The sequence below is a fragment of the Meles meles genome, chromosome 8 (genome assembly GCF_922984935.1).
Source record: "Meles meles chromosome 8, mMelMel3.1 paternal haplotype, whole genome shotgun sequence".
Classification (NCBI taxonomy): Eukaryota; Metazoa; Chordata; class Mammalia; order Carnivora; family Mustelidae; genus Meles; species Meles meles.
This window is the reverse complement of record NC_060073.1, coordinates 104,965,094-104,984,608: the sequence shown is the minus strand read 5'-3', so window position 1 is coordinate 104,984,608 and position 19,515 is coordinate 104,965,094. Positions and strand designations below refer to the sequence as shown.

Here is a 19,515-nt window from a genome sequence, read left to right as displayed (position 1 = left end):
CGTCCTAGGCCCGCCCCCTCCTCCGTAGCCGGCTCGGGCCTCGGAGGCCGCCGAGGGGCCAGTCCGCCAGTTGGGGGAAAACCGCCGACGCCGGCTGGGGATTGGGCCACGTCACGGGGTCCGGAGCCCGCCCCGGTGCGCTCCCGGACCTTTCTGGCCTCGGCGCTGGATGCCCGACTGCCGGGGTCTGTAATGACCCGAGGCCGGTGCGAGTGGGCGCAAGTACAGTCCCGCAGTCGGCCCCCTTTCTCCGATCACCTGGGGAGCCCCGGCCGAGGAGCGGGAGTGACCCGCATTCCCTCCGTAGCCACGCGGAAGAGGCGCTCGCTTGCTGGTTGGTATTGAACTGCCGTAGGCTTTGGATAGAAATCAGAATGGCTGCGCTACAGGCTTAGTTCACCCCGCCCCGATTCACCGATGACACTAAAGCCACCAGAAGAGATGATGTTCGTTAGCGGGACGGAGATGGCGCTTGTTATCAGTGGCAGAATTTGGCCTGAACTCCTTACTCTAAGCTCCATTTTTATGAAACGGAATATTCCAGAATGCAAAGCGCTGAGGCTGTAATTGGGCGTAAAGGCGCTACCTCATGTTTTCGTTCCATTAAATCTTATGTGGCTTCCCTTCTCTTTTTCTGCTTCTGTCCGAATTAAAGTACCTCAGACAGGTATTTGGCGCTTCTTCCTCCCTCCTCTGTATTTTCACAGCCCCATGGAAGTGTGCACAGTCCTTGGAAAGCGCCCCGCCCCCCGTTTTATTGACATGAGTTCAAATTTCTTAAATGTGGAAAATGGGTCTCCTGTTTCCTCCCTCTCCCGAAACCGACTCCAGGGCTCCCTTCACAGAATTCTCCTTAAAGGCCCTGACCATAACTGCCATGGCTTGGTTAAGGAACTCTTACCTATTCTTTCCCTACATTTTTCATGATGCTTAGGGGGACAGAGGAGTCAGGTTTCTATGCTTAGAAGATAAACCAACTGGCAGTACCAGGGAGAAGTCGACTTTTCTTCAATTTGTGGGTTGTTCAGTCATCATATGGAGACCTTGGTAGAAACAAGGAGGAGTAAATCACTTTTATACCATCCTTAACCTCATCTCTGGAGCTATCATGCTGTTAGTGCGGTGTGTAACCTTCCAGGCCTCTTCTGTGCATTTACTTACATAGGTATCTTGAAAGATGTAGCTTTTGCGTTTTTGTAAATGATAGGATGTTATAGAATTAGATTGTTTGCAACCTGCTTTTTTCTTCTTTTTTTGTAACTAAGAACAAATCGGGAGGATTTTCCATATCTGTGTGTAAAGATTCACCTCATGGTTTACTGCTGTAGAACATTCCACAGCATGGGGGTTGGTTAGCCACAGTGATGGACACATACGTTGTCATTTCAGTCCCACTAAGACTTTGTTCTGTATGACTGACTCTACTTTTGGTAGATTCTTTCCATCCATTTGTTTCTTTTTTAAATATTTATTTATTTAAAAAGATTTTATTTACTTATTTGAGAGCAAGAGAGAGAGCACAAGCAGGATGAAGAGCAGAGGGAGCAGAGCCCGATGTGGAACTCGATATTGGGACTCCAGGATCATGACCCGAGTGGAAGGCAGATGCTTAACCAGCTGAGCCACCCAGGTGCCCTTCTTTCCATCTGTTTTAAACAGATTTTGCATTTTTAAGATTTATTGGGCCTTTATCGCATATAAGCACAGTACCAGGTTTGGGATTCCACAGATGGGGATGACCGTGTCCTTGCTTTTGGAAAAGTCACAGTCTGTTGGGAAACAAATAGGTTTATGGTTTCAATGCACTTACTAAAAACCTATTGAATGGCTGCAAATTGGGAAAGCGGAAAGATTAGTGTGCCCTGCTCCTGAGCTCCCATCCCCAGAATATCCTTCTGGGATATTCTGGTGGGAGCACAGGTTTGCTGCAGTGATGGTTTTTGACCTGGGAATTTGTCCCCTTGGGAGATGGAGCAGGTGCAAGTCCTCTGGGGAGTCACCTATTTTGTCCTCTGAACAGAGGGGAGAAGTGTTTCACAAGGACATGTCGTAAAACAATGGGAACGTTTAAAAGTAAAACACCTGATTTAGATTGACCAAAGCAGCTGAATTCGCTAGTTCTTATTTAGAATAACTAGTTAATAACATTTGAGGACTACATCCCTTCCCCCACACTGAGCAGAAACCCACAAGTTGCCACCTTGCAGAACATACACCAAACTGACAGAAGACAGGAGCCCCCAGTTTCACTTTGGATATAAAGTTTATTTATTTATTTATTTAAATTTTATTTATTTATTTGACAGACCGAGATTGCAACTAGTCAGAGAGGCAGGCAGGGAGAGAGAGGAGGAAGCAGGCTCCCCGCTGAGCAGAGAGCCCGATGTGGGGCTTGATCCCAGGACCCTGGGATCATGACCTGAGCTGAAGGCAGAGGCTTTAACCCACTGAGCCACCCAGGCGCCCTGGATATAAAGTTTAAAACCAGGCAAAACTAAGCTATGGTGATAGAAGTGGAGATGGTTCTCACTTTGTGGGGTGGTAGTGTTTAGAAGAGGGCATAACAGGTTTCTTGGGGTCCTGGCTGTGCTGTTTGCAATGCTTGTTGCAATGGCTTTGTGAAAATTTAATGGGCTGCTTTATGTACGCTTTTCCATGTATATGTTGTACTTCAATAAAAATTTTAAAAATAGGGTGCCTGGGTGGCTCAGTGGGTTAAGCCTCTGCCTTCAGCTCAGGTCATGATCTCAGGGTCCTGGGATTGAGCTCTGCATTGGGTCTCTGCTCAGCAGGAAGCCTGCTTCCCCCCTCTCTCTCTGTGCCTGTCTCTCTGCCTGCTTGTGATCTGTCAAATAAATAAAATCTTTTAAAAAAATAAAAAAAATTAAAATATGTGTTGCACAAAAGACTAGAAGACTTGGGATGCCTGGGTGGCATAGTCGGTCAAGCGTCCAACTCTTAATTTCAGTTCAGATCATGATCTCAGGGTCGTGAGACCAAGCCCTGCATCAGGCTCTGTGCTGAGCATGGAGCCTGTTTAAGATTCTCTCCCTCTGCGCCACTCTCTTACCCCTCCCCCCTCCCTCCCTCCCCAGCACTGCTGCTCTCTCTTTCTCCGTCTCTCTCTCAAAAAGGAAAACAAAATTAGAGGGTTTGATTTTTGCTGGAAACCTTAAGCAGGGGAAAACTTTTATCAGGAGAAGCTGCACCAGATGAGTTTTTTCCTACTACTTCACCAGTGGTTTTAGAATTACAAAAATATGGTTAATGAAAAAAACTGGAAGAACATGAAAAATAAAGAATAAAATAAAAACCACCCACAATTGAATTTTCTAAATTAAATACTTTTAGCATTATGTTGTATATCCCCCCACACACTTTAAACTTTAATGGAAATAATATTTTGTGACTTTTTCATTTAATTTACTGAGAACATTTTCCTGTGTCATTTTTTCTCTACAGAATTTTCAGTGGCTATCTATAGAATTGCAGCATGAAGAACTACAATAATGTATTCATCAAGATTACTATTTGACAATTAGGTTGTTTCTTTTTTTCTGCTGTTATAAAATTGCAATAGACACTTATTGACAAATCTTTATTCAGATCTACCCCTTATAATCTACTTAGGATAAATTCCTAGAAGTGGTTATGCAGGCTTAAATTCCTCTTTAGGCATTTGATATATTCTGCCAAGTTGCCCTCCAGAAAGATTTATCATCTCTGCTCCCAACAGCAGTGAATGACAGTGCCTGTATCTTTAGACACTAGTAAGAATACTGATGTGTTTCTGTGGTCCTGGTATTATGAATTTGAATAGGATGGGGGGTGTGGAAGAGAAGGCAAAGGATTGGGAACATTTCACAGTTTGCATTGAGACGGGGATGATTATGTGTCAGGAGAAAGCAAGAATTCCAGTTTTCTTGAATTCTGTCATTTCACGACCGCATAGAGAATTGCTCAGAATTATAAACAAATTTATGGAATTGGTTGTTAGAAAAAATAAATAAATCGAGCACCCAGAATATGGGGTTTTAGAGTCGGACAGACCTGGATTTGCCTGTAAAGACCACTTTCTACCTGTGTGACTCCAGGCAAGTTGTTCAGCTCTCCTGAGCCTCCGTTTCTACAGCATTAAAAGCGACCTGGTGGTACATGCCTGACAGGGCTGATGTAGAGGGGGGTAAGGTGCTTAGCACAATGCTTGGGACGCCTTAAGCACCAAATAGACATTAGTTAACTACTTGTTTCTGTTCTTAGTGGGGAGAAATACAACTTAAAAATGGGCACTACTGGGCGCCTGGGTGGCTCAGTGGTTTAAGCTGCTGCCTTCAGCTCAGGTCATGATCTCAGGGTCCTGGAATCGAGTCCCACATCGGGCTCTCTGCTCGGCAGGGAGCCTACTTCCCTCTCTCTCTCTCTGACTGCCTCTCTGCCTACTTGTGATCTCTCTCTGTCAAAATAAATAAATAAAAAAAAAAAAAAAAAAAAAAGGGCACTACTGCAGTGTTAAAAGCTTGTTTAAGTGCTCTGCCAAGTTCATGGGGAATTTCCTTTCTCTTTTGGGGGCCAGATTTTCACAATCAATAATCAGCTAATTGCTTCCTCCTGTTTCATTGTAGCTTTGGAAGCTGGGCTCTCCTGTATATGGAGACCTCTGAGTATATTTTAAGATTTTATTTATTTGTTACGGAGAGAGAAAGAGCACAAGCAGGGGGAGTAGCAGGCAGAGAGAGAAGCAGGCTCCTCAGTGAGCAGAAACCCCCATGTGGGACTCGATCCCAGGACCCTGGGATCATGACCCGAGCCGAAGGTAGACGCCCAAACAGTTTATTTTAGATTGACCTTCCTGTTGCTAAAGTGGAAACTTCTGCTAGCCCTCATACGGGCTAAGAGAAAAAAAACCCAGACCTTTCAGTATTCTAGAAAACGGTCTCTATCCCGAGAGCCAGATGAGAAAAAACAAAACAAACTGATAGAAAATAAAAGCTTGCAGCCAGAACAAGAAGTGTTCCTGTTTTGCTCCAGTGGATATGACTGTTCTGTACGTCATGGACAGCAGTTTGCTGAAGAGGAAAAGAGGCCATGGCTAGGGTCACCTGGGTGGCTCAGTAGGTTAAAGCCTCTGCCTTCGGCTCAGGTCATGATCCCAGGGTCCTGGGATCGAGCCCCACATCGGGCTCGCTCGCTACTTAGCAGGGAGCCTGCTTCCTCTCTCTCTCTCTCTCTCTCTGCCTGCCTCTCTGCCTACTTGTGATCTCTGTCAAATAAAGAAATAAAATCTTAAAAAAAAAAAAAAAAGAGGCCATGGCTAGGCACTCCTTGATTCTGAATTGTGATCTCTTTAATTTCAAGCTGAAGACTTGAATTGCTTCTTTATCTTCAGTCCATTCAGAACTCAAGTTCTCCATATGCAGAACTATAACTGAATTAGCATATCATTTTCTGTGCAGTTTGCCTGCTTATCTTTCTTACTATACTGAAGTTCCTGGATTTAGACAAGTATAACAAAAAGATAAATCCTTGTTTATGTTCTTTTTAAAAAATTATTTGTTTATTTATTTATTTGACAGAGATGGTGAGAGAGGGAACACAAGGAGGGGGAGTGGGAGAGGGAAAAGCAGGCTCCCCGCCAAGCAGGGAGCCTGATGCAGGGCTCAATCCCAGAACCCCAGAATCACAACCGGAGTCAAAGGCAGGCACTTAATGACTGAGCCACCCAGGTGCTCTTCCGGTGTCTGTTCTGACAAGTATAGCCCAGCTTCACGCTTCAGAAAAGTGTCTAATTAAAGGTTAGGGACCGGAAGAACTTTGATGTGCTCACCCAGGGAGAGTCACTTGAACCTCTCGGAGACTCCGTTTCCCACCAGAGATAATGATACTTCTGCAAATGGTTACTATGAAAAGTCCATGAAAAGAGAAAGCACCCTGTTAGGTATAAGTCATTATATAAAATTAAGGACTGGTTACTGTCAGACCTTTCTTTAAAAAATTTTTTTCTTTAATTTATTTGTGTGTGCATGACAGAGCACAAGCAGAGGGAGCAGCGGGAAGAGGGAGAGGGAGAAGCAGGCTCACTGCCAAGCAACGGAACCCGACGGACTCAGGGCTCGATCCCAGCACCTTGGGATCACGACCTGAGCCAAAGGCAGATGCTTAACCAACTGAACCACCCAGGCATCCCTGTCAGTCCTTTCTGTGTCTGTCCCTCGTGGTGGTGGTTGAGCTCCCTAAAGGGCAAGAATCATGTCCTGTTCATATTTACATTCTGGGTAGTTAGTACGATTGCAGGAATAGTGAGTACTTGATACATGTTTGTCAAAAGGAGGAAAGGAGGGTGCCTGGGTGGCTCAGATGGTTGGGCCTCTGCCTTTGGCTTATGATCCTGGGGTCTTGGGATCCAGTCCCTCATCTGGCTCCCTGCTCAGTGGGGAGCCTGCTTCTCCCTCTGCCTCTCTCTCTCTCTCTCTCTCTCTCTCATGAATAAATAAAACCTTAAAAAAGAAGAGGAAGGGAAGGAAGGCAGTAAGTCTGAACAGGTGCAATGGGTTGTGAATCCCTGCCTTTGTACCCCTGTACCCTCATCAATAGGACCAAATGGACGCAGGCTTTACCAGGTTCAGGTATCATAGGAAGACTCTAGGCCTCTGCCATTGAACAGTAGCGGGAGTACCCAAGTCAAGAACAAAGATGCCCCTCTGCTGTTCACATCTCTGCGTTCACATTACTTCTTTATTTTATTGAAAAATGATTGATATATAACATTGTGTTAGTTTCAAATATACACCCTATCAGTTTAATATTTAAATACGTTACAAAATGGTCACCATGTAAATCTAGTTAACCATCTGTTGCTATAAAAAGTTTTTACAATATTATTGACTATATTCCCTATGTTGTACATTACATTCTTATGTATTGTATAAATACATTTAACCCCTTTACCTGATGCACTTGGGTGGTTCAGTCTGTTGAGTGTCTGGCTCTTACTTTTGGCTCAGGTCATGATCTCGGGATGGAGTTTCACATGGGGTACAGCGCTCGGGCCAGAGTCTTCTTGGGACTCTCCCTCTCCCTCTGCTCCTCCCCCTGCTTGCATGCTCTCTCTCTAAACAAAAATAAAATCTTTTTTTAAAAGATTTTATTTATTTGACAGACAGAGATCAGAAGTAGGCCGGGGGGGGGGAGCAAGCTCCCCACAGAGCAGAGAACCCTCGATGCAGGGCTCGATCCCAGTACCCTGAGACCATGACCCGAGCCAAAGGCAGAGGCTTAACTCACTGAGCCACCCAGGCGCCCCCAAAAATAAAATCTTAAAAATAGATGAGGGGTGCCTGGGTGGCTCAGTGGGTTAAAGCCTCTGCCTTTCGCTCAGGTCATGATCCCAGAGTCCTGGGATCAAGCCCTGCATTGGGCTTTCTGCTCGGCAGGGAGCCTGCTTCCTCCTCTCTCTCTGCCTGCCTCTCTGCTTACTTGTGATCTCTGTCTGTCAAGTAAATGAATAAAATCTTTTAAAAAAATCCGCTTTACCTCTTTCACCATCCTTCACCCCGCCCTCCTCACATCCTCACATTGCTCCTTTTTTTTTTTTTTTTTTTAATGTAAGCTCTGTGTCCAATGTCAGGCTTGAACTGATGACCCCAAGATCAAGAGCCGCATGCTCTACCAACTGAGCCAGCCAGGCACTCCCCACATTGCTTCTTTTAACATATATTATTCATAGTCTTAACAAATGCAATACACACAATATCCAAAAAATTTAAGGAATGTTACAAAATATACTCAACAGATGAAAGAGAGTCAACTCCCCATTTGTGCTTCTGCCCATGGGTTCAGATCCTGAAACTGTGACAGAGGAAAGAAATCTGAGCTGGATGTCAGGAAATCTATGTGAACTAGACAGTTTCTTCCTCTCACTTACCCCTTTAGCAAATGGGGCACTACCTTTTTTCTCACCCAGATTGAGGAGAGGATGGGGTAAGGGGAAAATCATCCACATTCATTTCTTCAACCAAACGTGGAATATCTACCAGCTCTGTTAAGCCTGGTTCCTGGTAAAAAAAAAAAAAAAAAAAAAAAAGAACACAGCCCCCACTCTCTGGGAACTCCTGGTGGGAACAAAGAGTAAAATAGTCTGGAAATAAAAAGCTGTGGGGGAGAGGGGTGCAAAACAAACTCCACAAATACTAACCACATGGTCACTTTTCCACACGTCCATATTATCTCAAAATGACTGTCACTCCTGTACATAGCTCCTTGTGACACCAAACTGTACACCTACAGTTTTCCGCGCGAACAGTTGGTTTAGCCAGAGATGGAAATGGTGGGTGGCCATTGGACACTTGCCACTTGTTAAATCACTTGGCTCTCAGAGCTAACCCTTCCAGGCATTTTCCTCGTGTTGGGCTTATGTCCCATACCCTCCCACTATAGAAAGGGAAAGAAAGCCCACGTTCTTGAGAGTTCCTGCACCGTGAGTATTTCCTAGTTTCCTTAAGAAACATATTCTATGTGTCTACTTCATGCCACACTAACAGAGGGACAGAAAAACGAATGTAAGACTGTGGTTTGCAATCTGTATCTGGTGGCAGATGCAAACTTCTCATTTTAGTTCTCCGCTCCTACAGCTGAAAAGCCAGTTTCATATACCTTCATTCATTTATGCCTCAAAACAGCCCTGGGAGATCGGGACATAATGCACTTAAGCACAGTGGGTTACAATTCACAAGGCGCCTGACGTTCCTCACCTTTTTTTCTTCAAGATTTTATTTATTTGAGAGGAAGAGAGCGTTCAGGGTAAGGGGCAGAAGAAGAGGGAGAGAGAAACTCAAGCAGACTGCGCTGAGCCCAGAGCCCCAGGCCGGGGTCGATTCCACGACCTTGATATCAAGACCTGGGTGGAAATCAATAGTCGATGCTTAACCGACTGAGCCACCCAGGCGCCTTCATATGCCTCATCTTGATCCCTCATTGCCCATGCATTTAATAAGGGAGGAACCTGATGCTCAAAGAGGTGAAGGATCTAGCACTTCAGAAGCATTTTACCCAGTGCACGTATAGAACCAACAAATTAGCAACCGGAGGAGTGAGCGAGTGACCAGCTAGGAATCCTACCTCACGCGAGCCCCGCCCACCGGCCTGGGGAAGCTGTCACTCAGACTTCAGGGCGCATGTGCAGTCTGGCTCCAGGAAGCGGTCCTGTCACGTGATCCTTGCGCGCCTCTCACATGACCTCTCTCCCGGAGGCGGGGACCTTGGGCCAAAATGGCGGCTTACCTGCAGTGGCGGCGCTTCGTTTTCTTCGACAAGGAGCTGGTGAAGGAGCCGCTAGGGAATGATGGGGCTGCTCCTGCGGCTGCACCTGCCTCAGGACCCGCTGCTTCCAAGTTCCTCTGCCTCCCTTCCGGCATCACTGTCTGCGACTCCGGCCGAGGGAGCCTAGTCTTTGGAGATATCCTTCCTCTGGAGCTGTCTGTTCCCTTGCCAAATCCCTGAAGAGATCCAGCTGGGATGGAATCTGTCGGGCATAGGGGTTCGTGTTGCGTGCCACTTTCCTTTAGATGGGTGCCCAGTGCCCCTTCTGCGGCTTGAGGGAAGAAAGAAGGAAGTCCATTCTCTTAACATGTTACCAACTGAGCAATTCTGGGCAAGTCACTTAACCTCCCTGGGCTTCAATTTACTTATCTGTGAAAAGGGTATGAAATATCAACTTGGCGAGGTCGTTTTTAAAAAAGATTTTATCCACTTCAGAGAGAGAGAGAGAGAGAGAGAGAGAGAGAGATATCATGAGAAGGGAGGTCAGAGGGACAGGCAGACTCGCGGTGGACCTGGGCGCGTGATGCGCGACTGTATCCCCGGACTCCGGGATCATGCCTGAGCCCAGGGCAGTGGCTTAACCAACTGGGCCAGCCAGGCCACGACAAGGGAATTTTTAAGATCAGTCAGAACGATGAATGCAAGTAGGCTTTACAAGATAAACGTGTTAGATGTCATTACCTCCCCTGCCTAGATGGTGGGCAAGGAGATAAATGAAAGCGAGAGTTTGTTGCTTTGTTCTTGACAGTGTTGGTACTAAACTCTGGTCTTCTTTTTCGCTTTTTTAAAGATAGGGACTTTCCAGAGGTGATATGTGGGAAAATCCTCAAAATTTTAAGGATTGGGTATATGTTAGTAGTTATCTGGGTTCTGGTCTAAATATATATCTCCTTGGAAAGGAGGCTCCTTGACTATTTTGCACATATGGAAGGCCAAATCTGGTTCTTGCCTCGCTCCCTACAGCTGACAGGCTTCCAAGCCTACAAACTGCGGGTGACACACCTGTACCAACTGAAGCAGCACAATATTTTGGCATCTGTTGGTGAAGATGAAGAGGGCATCAACCCCCTGGTGAGTCCTAGAAAGGAAGTGGGAAAGGACCAGAAGACTAGAACGATTGTTGGAGGGGACTAGCATTCACACATCCGAGGTGTGTTCACAGGTAAAGATCTGGAACCTGGAGAAGAGAGATGGTGGCAATCCACTGTGCACCCGAATCTTCCCTGCCATCCCAGGAACAGAGCCGACAGTTGTGTCTTGCTTGACTGTCCATGAAAATCTCAACTTTATGGCCATCGGTAAGCAGAAGGCAAACGTATCGCTCCGTGATTCTTTACAGATTTTCTTCAGAGTTGCTTCTGCACCTTGTCTTCATTGTTTTAATGAGATCATTTTGTACTGAACTCAGGCCTTTGAGATATTAAAGTTTGGAGTGGGAAAGCATTCAGTTTTGTTCTTTGAAAAAAGAGTCCGTGAGTACCAATTTTTATGTTAACCACCGGGAAAGCTGGGTATGAGAAGAAAGTTTGTCACTTCCAACAAGTGCCTCAAATGGTCTTTTTCCCTTTCTGTGATTCCTGGTCTTTTCCATCTCAGTGAAGTGCTATTTCCTGCTCTCCTACAGGTTTCACAGATGGCAGTGTTACATTGAACAAAGGAGACATCACCCGGGACCGGCATAGCAAGACCCAGATTCTGCACAAGGGCAACTATCCTGTAACTGGGCTGGCCTTTCGCCAAGCGGGAAAAACCACTCATTTGTTTGTTGTGACAACTGAGAATGTTCAGGTATGAGTTAGGGGCAGGCAGGCGAGGGTTCTCCATTGCTCAGGGGCCTAGGGTAAGGAAGTGACAAGAGAGGTAGGATTCTTAAATTTTTCATCGTGTAGCCTTGAGTCATTTGCCTTGCTTAATATTTTATTTCTTCATTTAAAGATGAGGAAGATTCAGAATTAGGAAAAGAGCTAGAGCTTATAGTTAAAGACCTGAATTTTCTTCCTAACTTGTTAAGCGACATTTGACAAGTTGCTTTACTTTGCTGGTTCCTGGTGCTCTTCTTATTTCTAACAGCCTACTCTCAGGAATAATCTTTTGGTAAAACAGTACAAGATTATTGTATTTCTTACGGTGGCAGGATTCCATTAGTAGGTAGTGATAGTATACATATAGGAAGGCAGTGTGGTTCTTGCTTTCATATATATATGTAAATATATATTTTTTCCTTAAACAAAATCTTAGATTTAGAGATTTAGAGAATTAGAGAGAGTGCACACATACGCAAGCATGGAGCATGAGTGGGGTGGAAGGAGCAGAGGGAGAGGGAGAAGCAGGCACCCCACAGAGCAGGGAGTGCAACATGGGGCTCGATTCCAGGACCCTGGGATCATGACCTAAGCCGAAGGCAGATGCTCAGCTGACTGAGCCACCCAGGCACTGCACCCCCCCCCGCCAGCTTACATATTTAGTAGATGGGTGATGGTTAATGGACAAAGCAAACAGCCAGAGAAAGTCTTAGGGTGCTGTGAGTTAGAGAGAGAGAGCCAGTGTGGAGTTGGGAATACCTTTGGGAAGGCTTAGATGCCCGCTTCTGAAAGGGAGCCTGTTAACTCCTTTCTTCTCACAGTCCTATATAGTTTCTGGAAAGGACTACCCTCGTGTGGAGTTGGACACCCATGGTTGTGGCCTGCGCTGCTCAGCCCTAAGTGACCCTTCGCAGGACCTGCAATTCATAGTGGCCGGAGATGAATGTGTCTATTTGTACCAGCCTGATGAACGTGGGCCCTGCTTTGCCTTTGAGGGCCATAAACTCATCGCTCACTGGTTTAGAGGCTACCTTGTCATTGTCTCCCGTGACCGGAAGGTTTCTCCCAAGTAAGGACTCCAGGGAGAAGGAAGAGGGTGTAGGGCTATCCTTGGTCCCCCAAATTCACATGATTTTAAAATCCTAATGCCTGCATCCTGTCAATCTCCTACTTTGGTTTTATGTAAATTATGCTTATACCTAGATTGACTTGTAATGTTTTTACTGAAAAAGTATTTTTGCTACAGATGTTTGCCAAGCAGCCCTGGTGCACTAGAATGTTCCAGAGAATTTGGGATCGCCTTTTTTTTTCTTTTTTTTTAAATTCTTCCGTCAATATAAATTGGGAGGAGGGACAAGGAAACCAGTAGTAGAGATGTTGGAAAGGGCTGGGTGTGCAGGACCCGGTATTTTTATCCTGAGCAACCTGAAAGGGGCCGCAGGGTCTTCTGCATGAAGGAAGTGATCCCTGTCAATGTTTGTTTTCACTCAGAACTAAGTGCAGCATCTCGTATTTACCAGGTGCTAATTACGTTAAACGAATGAGTGGACATTCTTAGTTTTTTAATCTATTGCTTATGTTAATCAGAGGATCCTGAAGGGTAAGATCTCTTCCTACAGTTGCCAGTGAATGCTGCACTTGCGGAATGTGCTGCTAGAGGGGCTGAAGGGTGGTTTGTCAGGGGTGGAATGGGCAGCACTCAAGTGATGTAAGGGGTTGCTGAGACAGAGTGGTTAGAAATACCTGGTGCTTCTTCTTTTCCACACAGGTCGGAGTTTACCAGTAGGGACTCACAGAGCTCCGACAAGCAGATTCTCAACATCTATGACCTGTGCAACAAGTTCATAGCCTATAGCGCCGTCTTTGAGGATGTAGTGGATGTGCTTGCTGAGTGGGGCTCTCTGTACGTGCTGACGCGGGATGGGCGGGTCCACGCACTGCAGGAGAAGGACACACAGACCAAACTGGAGGCAAGGCCACCAGGTTCCCAGAGCTGGCCACAGGCACCCAGACACAGCTGTAGGAACAGGCTCCCCAAGTCACCTTGGCCAGGGTGTTTCCCTCCCTTTGGGGCACAGCCTTACCCAGGTCCCTTAGGGTAGAATTACAAGTTAAATGACCTGGGATGAGATTTTAGAGGAAGATAATGGCTAGGACCCCGAGTCCGTTCTCGGGGTCCGCTCTTTCTGCCGAGAGACTTGCGCGGTAAGGCAATGTTGGTCTTGGGGTTATCAGTGAGGTCTTGCCATGTCTGGGATCTAGGCTGACCAGAAATCCGGGAGTGCCTGGCTTGTGTAGTGTAGGTGCATTGTGGGAAGGTGTCTTCTCTGGATGGATTCTACCAATTTTTTAATCTCTCCCCTTCCAGATGCTATTTAAGAAGAACCTATTTGAGATGGCCATTAACCTGGCCAAGAGCCAGCACCTGGACAGTGATGGCTTGGCCCAGATCTTCATGCAGTATGGGGACCATCTCTACAGCAAGGGCAACCACGATGGGGCTGTTCAGCAGTATATCCGGTCAGTCCTGGGGTGCTTTAGGCTATAGCTCTGCATGCAGCCAGACAGACTGACGCCTGGGCTTCAGTGAGGGGAGCAGACTCACCAGGAACCACCTTTTCCTTCTGCAGGAACTGTGATGGCCTTGGTGAGAAGACAGTACACTTAATTGCAAAGGGTTAAATATTACATGACCAAGATACAGTTGAGCTGATGAGTTTTAAAGTTGAACCTCTTATTTTATACTTCAGCCTGGCCTTTGTTAATATCATTTTGGGAGCGGCCAGGGGCTCAGTTGGTAGAGCATTCAGTTCTTGATCTCAGGGTCATGAGTTCAAGTCCCATGTTGGGCATATAGCTTAGTTAAAAAAAAAAAAATTGTGTTTTGATCTGATTTTTATTTATTTATTTATATATTTATTTAAAATATTTTATTTATTTGACAGAGATCACAAGTAGGCAGAGAGGCAGGCAGAGAGAGAGAGAGAGAGAGAAGGAAGCAGGCTCCCCACGGAGCAGAGAGCCCAATGCGGGACTCGATCCCAGGACCCTGAGATCATGACCTGAGCCGAAGGCAGAGCCTTAACCACTGAGCCACCCAGGCGCCCCTTGATCTGATTTTTTTAAGAGAAAAGGATATTCATCTCTTGCTTCCACAGTTTCTTCTCTTGGTACTAATTCTTGGAATTTTCTGCCCTAATAAGGGGTTTGGGGACCCTGTCTAGCTCCTTTCCCTACCTTTCTAGAATTCCTGTTTTCAGCGAAGTTTAAGAATCAGTGCTCTGGAGCCTTGCTTTCTCATGTGGTCGATAATCCAGGAGCACTGGTATCATCTGAGTCTTTTTAGAAATACAGACTCAGGCCTTATCCCAGACCTCTCGAAACAGAATTTGCATTTTAAGAAGACCTGCAAGCGATTCCTATGCATGTGAAAGGTTGAAAAGTACACTGACGCAGATACTATGTGATGCATGTGTCTCTCCAGAACCATTGGAAAGTTGGAGCCGTCCTATGTGATCCGCAAGTTTCTGGATGCCCAGCGCATCCACAACCTGACCGCCTACCTGCAGACCCTGCACCGGCAGTCCCTGGCCAATGCCGACCACACCACCCTCCTGCTCAACTGCTATACCAAGCTCAAGGACAGCTCGAAGCTAGAGGAGTTCATCAAGGTGTGGGGGGTGTTAGTGGGAGAGTCCCTAACGGTCCCACTGAGCATGAGGTGGCCCTACCAGGGCTTGCCCCTCAGCAGATTCTGGGAGAGGAAGGAGCTGACCTTATGTGGGGACCAGGATCCTCTCTGGTCTATAAACTGGGAAGAGGAACAGCCTTCCCTGCTAGTTCTCTCCTAGCTCCCCTCTTGTTTTTTGATGCTTGGACTTCCCATAGTATCTAAGCTCGGAATTAACATTGGGAGGCCCCTGGGTCCCCACAGGAGTCCCTGAAATAGTAGGGGCAGAGGAAGACTTTGGCTCTTAGAGACTTTCTGAGAAGAGGACATAATGTTCTAAAACAATGGGCTTTATTTATTTGCTTTACTAGTATTATTATTGGTCTCCCACCGACCTGGCCTTGACTTTACTGCTGTCTGAAGAATCTGGGAGCACCTGCCTAGCTCAGTCAGTAGAGCCATGTGACTCTTGATTCTCTGGGTTGTGAGTTCAAGCCCCACATTAGGTCTAGAGCTTACTTAAAAAAAAAAAAAAAAGAAGAAAAAGAATCTGGTTTCAGAATCAGATGCATGTTTCCTCTCCGTTCCCCAACCCCATTTCTGTGAATGACTGTTTCATGTCTCCCTGGCAGACAAAGAGTGAGAGTGAAGTCCACTTCGATGTGGAGACAGCCATCAAGGTCCTCCGGCAGGCCGGCTACTACTCCCACGCCCTCTACTTAGCCGAGAACCATGCCCATCACGAGTGGTACTTAAAGATACAGTTAGAAGACATCAAGGTAAGTGAGACAGAGACCTGTTCTTTTGCTAGGACCTTCTTGGAAAGATGGGAGTGCTTCCTGGTGGGTGAGGCAGGAGCACGCGCTTCCTCTGCCCGTTACCTCTCTCCAGAATTATCAGGAAGCCCTCCGGTATATCGGCAAGCTGCCTTTTGAGCAGGCCGAGAGCAACATGAAACGCTATGGCAAGATCCTCATGCACCATATACCAGAGCAGACGACCCAGTTGCTGAAGGGGCTCTGTACAGACTATCAGCCTAGCCTTGAAGGTCGAGGCGATCGGGAGGCCCCAGGCTGCAGGGTGAGACCTCAGGGGAATGGCTTTTGGACATCAGGGATCACCTTGGGGGGCCTCAAGGAGACCATGCCAATGGCCTCCTCCCTCCCCCTCTTCCCCACTCCAGGCCAACTCTGAGGAGTTCATCCCCATCTTCGCCAACAACCCTCGAGAGTTGAAAGCTTTTCTGGAACACATGAGTGAGGTCCAGCCCGACTCACCGCAGGGCATCTACGACACGCTTCTAGAGCTGCGACTGCAGAACTGGGCCCACGAAAAGGATCCCCAGGTGAGGCCTGGCAGAGCTGGCGGAGGTGCTCCTCTTCCACCTTTTGTGGTGGCCTTTTGCCGCCTTCTTTAGACCAATAACACCTCACCCCCGGGGGGCTGAGTGGTCCCCTGTGAAGAGGCGGTTGAAGAGGTGGTTGATTGGGCTTGTCACGGAGAGCCTGTGATTCTGCCCTCTGGCCAGCAGCACGCTTCTCCTTCCCTAGGTCAAAGAGAAGCTTCATGCAGAGGCCATCTCCCTGCTGAAGAGCGGCCGCTTTTGCAACGTCTTTGACAAGGCCCTGGTCCTCTGCCAGATGCACGACTTCCAGGATGGGGTCCTTTACCTCTACGAACAGGGGAAGCTGTAAGATGTGGGCCAAGTTCCAGGAAGGGGGAAGGGTCCCGGTGTCCGGGGATGGCCGCTGAGTGTGCCCTGCCCCGGCCCCAGGTTCCAGCAGATCATGCACTACCACATGCAGCACGAGCAGTACCGGCAGGTGGTGGCCGTGTGCGAGCGCCACGGGGAGCAGGAGCCCTCCCTGTGGGAGCAGGCGCTCAGCTACTTCGCCCGGAAGGAGGAGGACTGCAAGGAGTACGTGGCCGCTGTGCTCAAGCACATTGAGAACAAGAACCTCATGCCGCCTCTACTAGGTGCTTGAGAGGACGGGGTAGCGGGGCCGAGGCGGGTGCGGGCTGCCGACAGCTCCCAGCAGGGGCTCTTCCATTCCATCCGGAGGGCGCCGCGTGCTTCATTGTCTCCTTTCCTTCCCGACCCGATCTCAGTGGTGCAGACGCTGGCCCACAACTCCACAGCCACCCTGTCTGTCATCCGGGATTACCTGGTCCAAAAACTGCAGAAACAGAGCCAGCAGATCGCACAGGATGAACTCCGGGTGCGGCGGTACCGAGAGGAGACCACCCGCATCCGCCAGGAGATCCAGGAGCTCAAGGCGAGGTACTTGGCAACTGGATACGTGCAGAGGCCCAGGGGATGGCCTCGTTCTTCACCCGGTGTCACTAATACTTTTCGTAGAGGGTTAGATGGAGCGTGTTCAGACATTTCATTCTTTTTTTTTTTTTTTTTAATTTTTTTTTTCTTTTTTACAGATTGAGAGAGAGAGAGAGAGAGAGATTACAAGTAGGCAGAGCAGCAGCCAGAGAGGGGAGGAAGCAGGCTCCCCGCCAAGCAGAGAGCCTGATACGGGGCTCGATCCCAGGACCCTGAGATCATGACCTGAGCTGAAGGCAGAGGCTTAACCCACTGAGCCACCCAGGCGCCCCCAGACATTTCATTCTTAAAGATCAGTCTTAATGGAGGAATTCCAAAGAATGGTTTATCCCATAGATCATTATTTATTGGGCTTTGGAGAATGCTACTTGTGGCAGGTACTTTTCTTTCTATAGGAGTCTGTGTTTTGTTCTTAAGATTTTTTTATTTAATTATTTGAGGGAGAGAGGGAGAGAGCATGAGAGCGGAGAAGGTAAGGAGAAGCAGACTCCCCATGGAGTTGGGAGCCAGATGCAGGACTCAGTCCCAGGACTCCGGGATCATGACCTGAGCTGAAGGCAGTTGCTTAACCAACTGAGCCACCCAGGCACCCCAGGAGTCTGTGTTTTACTTTTCCTAACAACACATCTAAGTTGTGGTTAGAAGCCATCAGAAGTAAAACAAAACAAAACAAAACTTGGTTTTAGACGATACAGGAAGTGGGTAATTATAAGTATTTGTACTATATATTAATCTCCTACTTTTAAGTTTTCATCTGCCCTTAGCATTATAAAATACTTATTAGAGAAGAAGAGTTTTTTCATCCCACAAATATTTACTAAGCCCCTGTTATGTCTCAAGCACTGTTCTTAACAGCACAGACAAAAAGCCCTACTGTATGGCGCTTACAATGTAGAGATAGAAACAGACACTGAGTAAGCAAAATGTTATGTTAGATGATGATAGGGTCTAAGGAAGAATTCAGTTCAGGAAGGGGAGGAGGGTGCAGAGCGTGTGTACGTTCTCGTGTAGAAGATGGCCAGGAAAGGCCTCACTGGAAAAGTCACATCTGAGTAGAGACCTGAAAGACCAGTGTAAGCGCCCAATTATGGAATGACTAAGTCTCAGGAATGAAAGGTATAGCATAGGGAATAGGACCGGAGGTGTGCTAATAGTGCTGTGTGGTAGCAGACCGTAGCTACCCTCTGGTGCGCGCAGCAGGACACAGACTTGTCAGTCACGGTGTTGTACACCTGAAACTAACGTGACCTATGTCAGCCATGCTGCAGTTTAAAAAACAAAGATATGCAGGACAGTTTAGTGGTAGTTGTGAAAACTGAAAGAGTTAGCCAGCCTTGCTGTGCTGAGACTCACTGCAGGCCCAAGGCAGTCCTCATTTGACTCTCTGTTGGTGACAAGGGCAGGGCTTTGCAGTCCCTTCCAGGGATCGATCTCTCCTCCTTGACTCCAGCCACCTTCTCTCTGCTCCTGGCTCTCAGCTCTGCTCTCACTCTTTGCCACTCCCTTCTGGTCTCCCTTGCCTGCAGTCCGAAGATCTTCCAGAAGACCAAGTGCAGCATCTGTAACAGTGCCTTGGAGTTGCCCTCCGTCCACTTTCTCTGCGGTCACTCCTTCCACCAACACTGCTTTGAGAGTTACTCGGAAAGTGATGCCGACTGTCCCACCTGCCTTCCTGAAAACCGGAAGGTCATGGATATGATCCGGGCCCAGGAACAGAAACGCGATCTGCACGATCAGTTCCAGCACCAGGTGGGCGTGAGTGTGTGGATAGCTGCCCCACTCTCCGAGCCTCACCAGAGCATCGGCTGGTTTCCTTCTCTCACTGAGGACTGGGAGATCTGCAGTTCTGATTCTTCTCTCTCTTTCCCTGCAGCTCAAGTGCTCCAACGATAGCTTCTCTGTGATCGCGGACTACTTTGGCCGAGGTGTTTTCAACAAATTGACTCTGCTGACCGACCCTCCCGCGGCCCGGCTGGCTGCAAGCCTGGAGGCTGGACTGCAGCGGGACCTGCTCATGCACTCCAGGAGGGGCACTTAAGCAGCTCAGGGGGTGAGGTGTGAGAGTGGGGGTGCAGCAGTGGAGACTTGGGGGACAGAGGCACAGGAGTCAGGCATATGTGCCCAGGACTACACCCTGATCCAACGCCATGGCCCTCAGGAGTAAAGGGGACTTTCTTTTTCTCCTTCCTTCTTTGGCCAGCCCGCCATTCCTCCTGTTGGCTTTTTGAGCAGTGTGGATCATTCCAGACCAGCGGGGGAGGGCACCTCAGCAACCTCTGAGTATGAACAATAGCTGCTTTATTCTCTCTCCAAGAGCACCAGGCTGTGCTTGGGTCCTTGCTCCCAGAGTCTATAAATAAAAGAATATAATAGCTTGGGGGTTGAAGGGTTTA

General features: G+C 47.6%; 1 protein-coding gene across 1 annotated transcript; it reads left to right on the top strand.

Annotated features, from left to right (window-relative positions):
- The first annotated feature begins 119 nt into the window (after positions 1 to 119).
- On the top strand, positions 120 to 19,498 carry VPS11 (VPS11 core subunit of CORVET and HOPS complexes). Its single transcript, XM_046014499.1, has 17 exons — positions 120 to 334; positions 9,246 to 9,451; positions 10,238 to 10,386; positions 10,478 to 10,613; positions 10,940 to 11,103; positions 11,939 to 12,186; positions 12,886 to 13,087; positions 13,486 to 13,637; positions 14,602 to 14,788; positions 15,420 to 15,566; positions 15,679 to 15,867; positions 15,971 to 16,132; positions 16,338 to 16,477; positions 16,562 to 16,764; positions 16,897 to 17,068; positions 18,649 to 18,871; positions 18,996 to 19,498. Exons 2-17 carry the CDS (start codon positions 9,265 to 9,267, stop codon positions 19,158 to 19,160), a joined length of 2,826 nt encoding a protein of 941 aa, XP_045870455.1. The 5' UTR covers positions 120 to 334; positions 9,246 to 9,264; the 3' UTR covers positions 19,161 to 19,498.
- Positions 19,499 to 19,515: the final 17 nt, after the last annotated feature.

Coding starts and splice junctions, on each gene's coding strand:
- VPS11 (XM_046014499.1), top strand. CDS start 9,265: ATGGCGGCTTACCTGCAGTGGCGGCGCTTCGTTTTCTTCGACAAGGAG. Junction 12,187..12,885: donor GACCGGAAGGTTTCTCCCAA/GTAAGGACTCCA, acceptor TTTTCCACACAG/GTCGGAGTTTACCAGTAGGG. Junction 16,133..16,337: donor CCCACGAAAAGGATCCCCAG/GTGAGGCCTGGC, acceptor CTCCTTCCCTAG/GTCAAAGAGAAGCTTCATGC.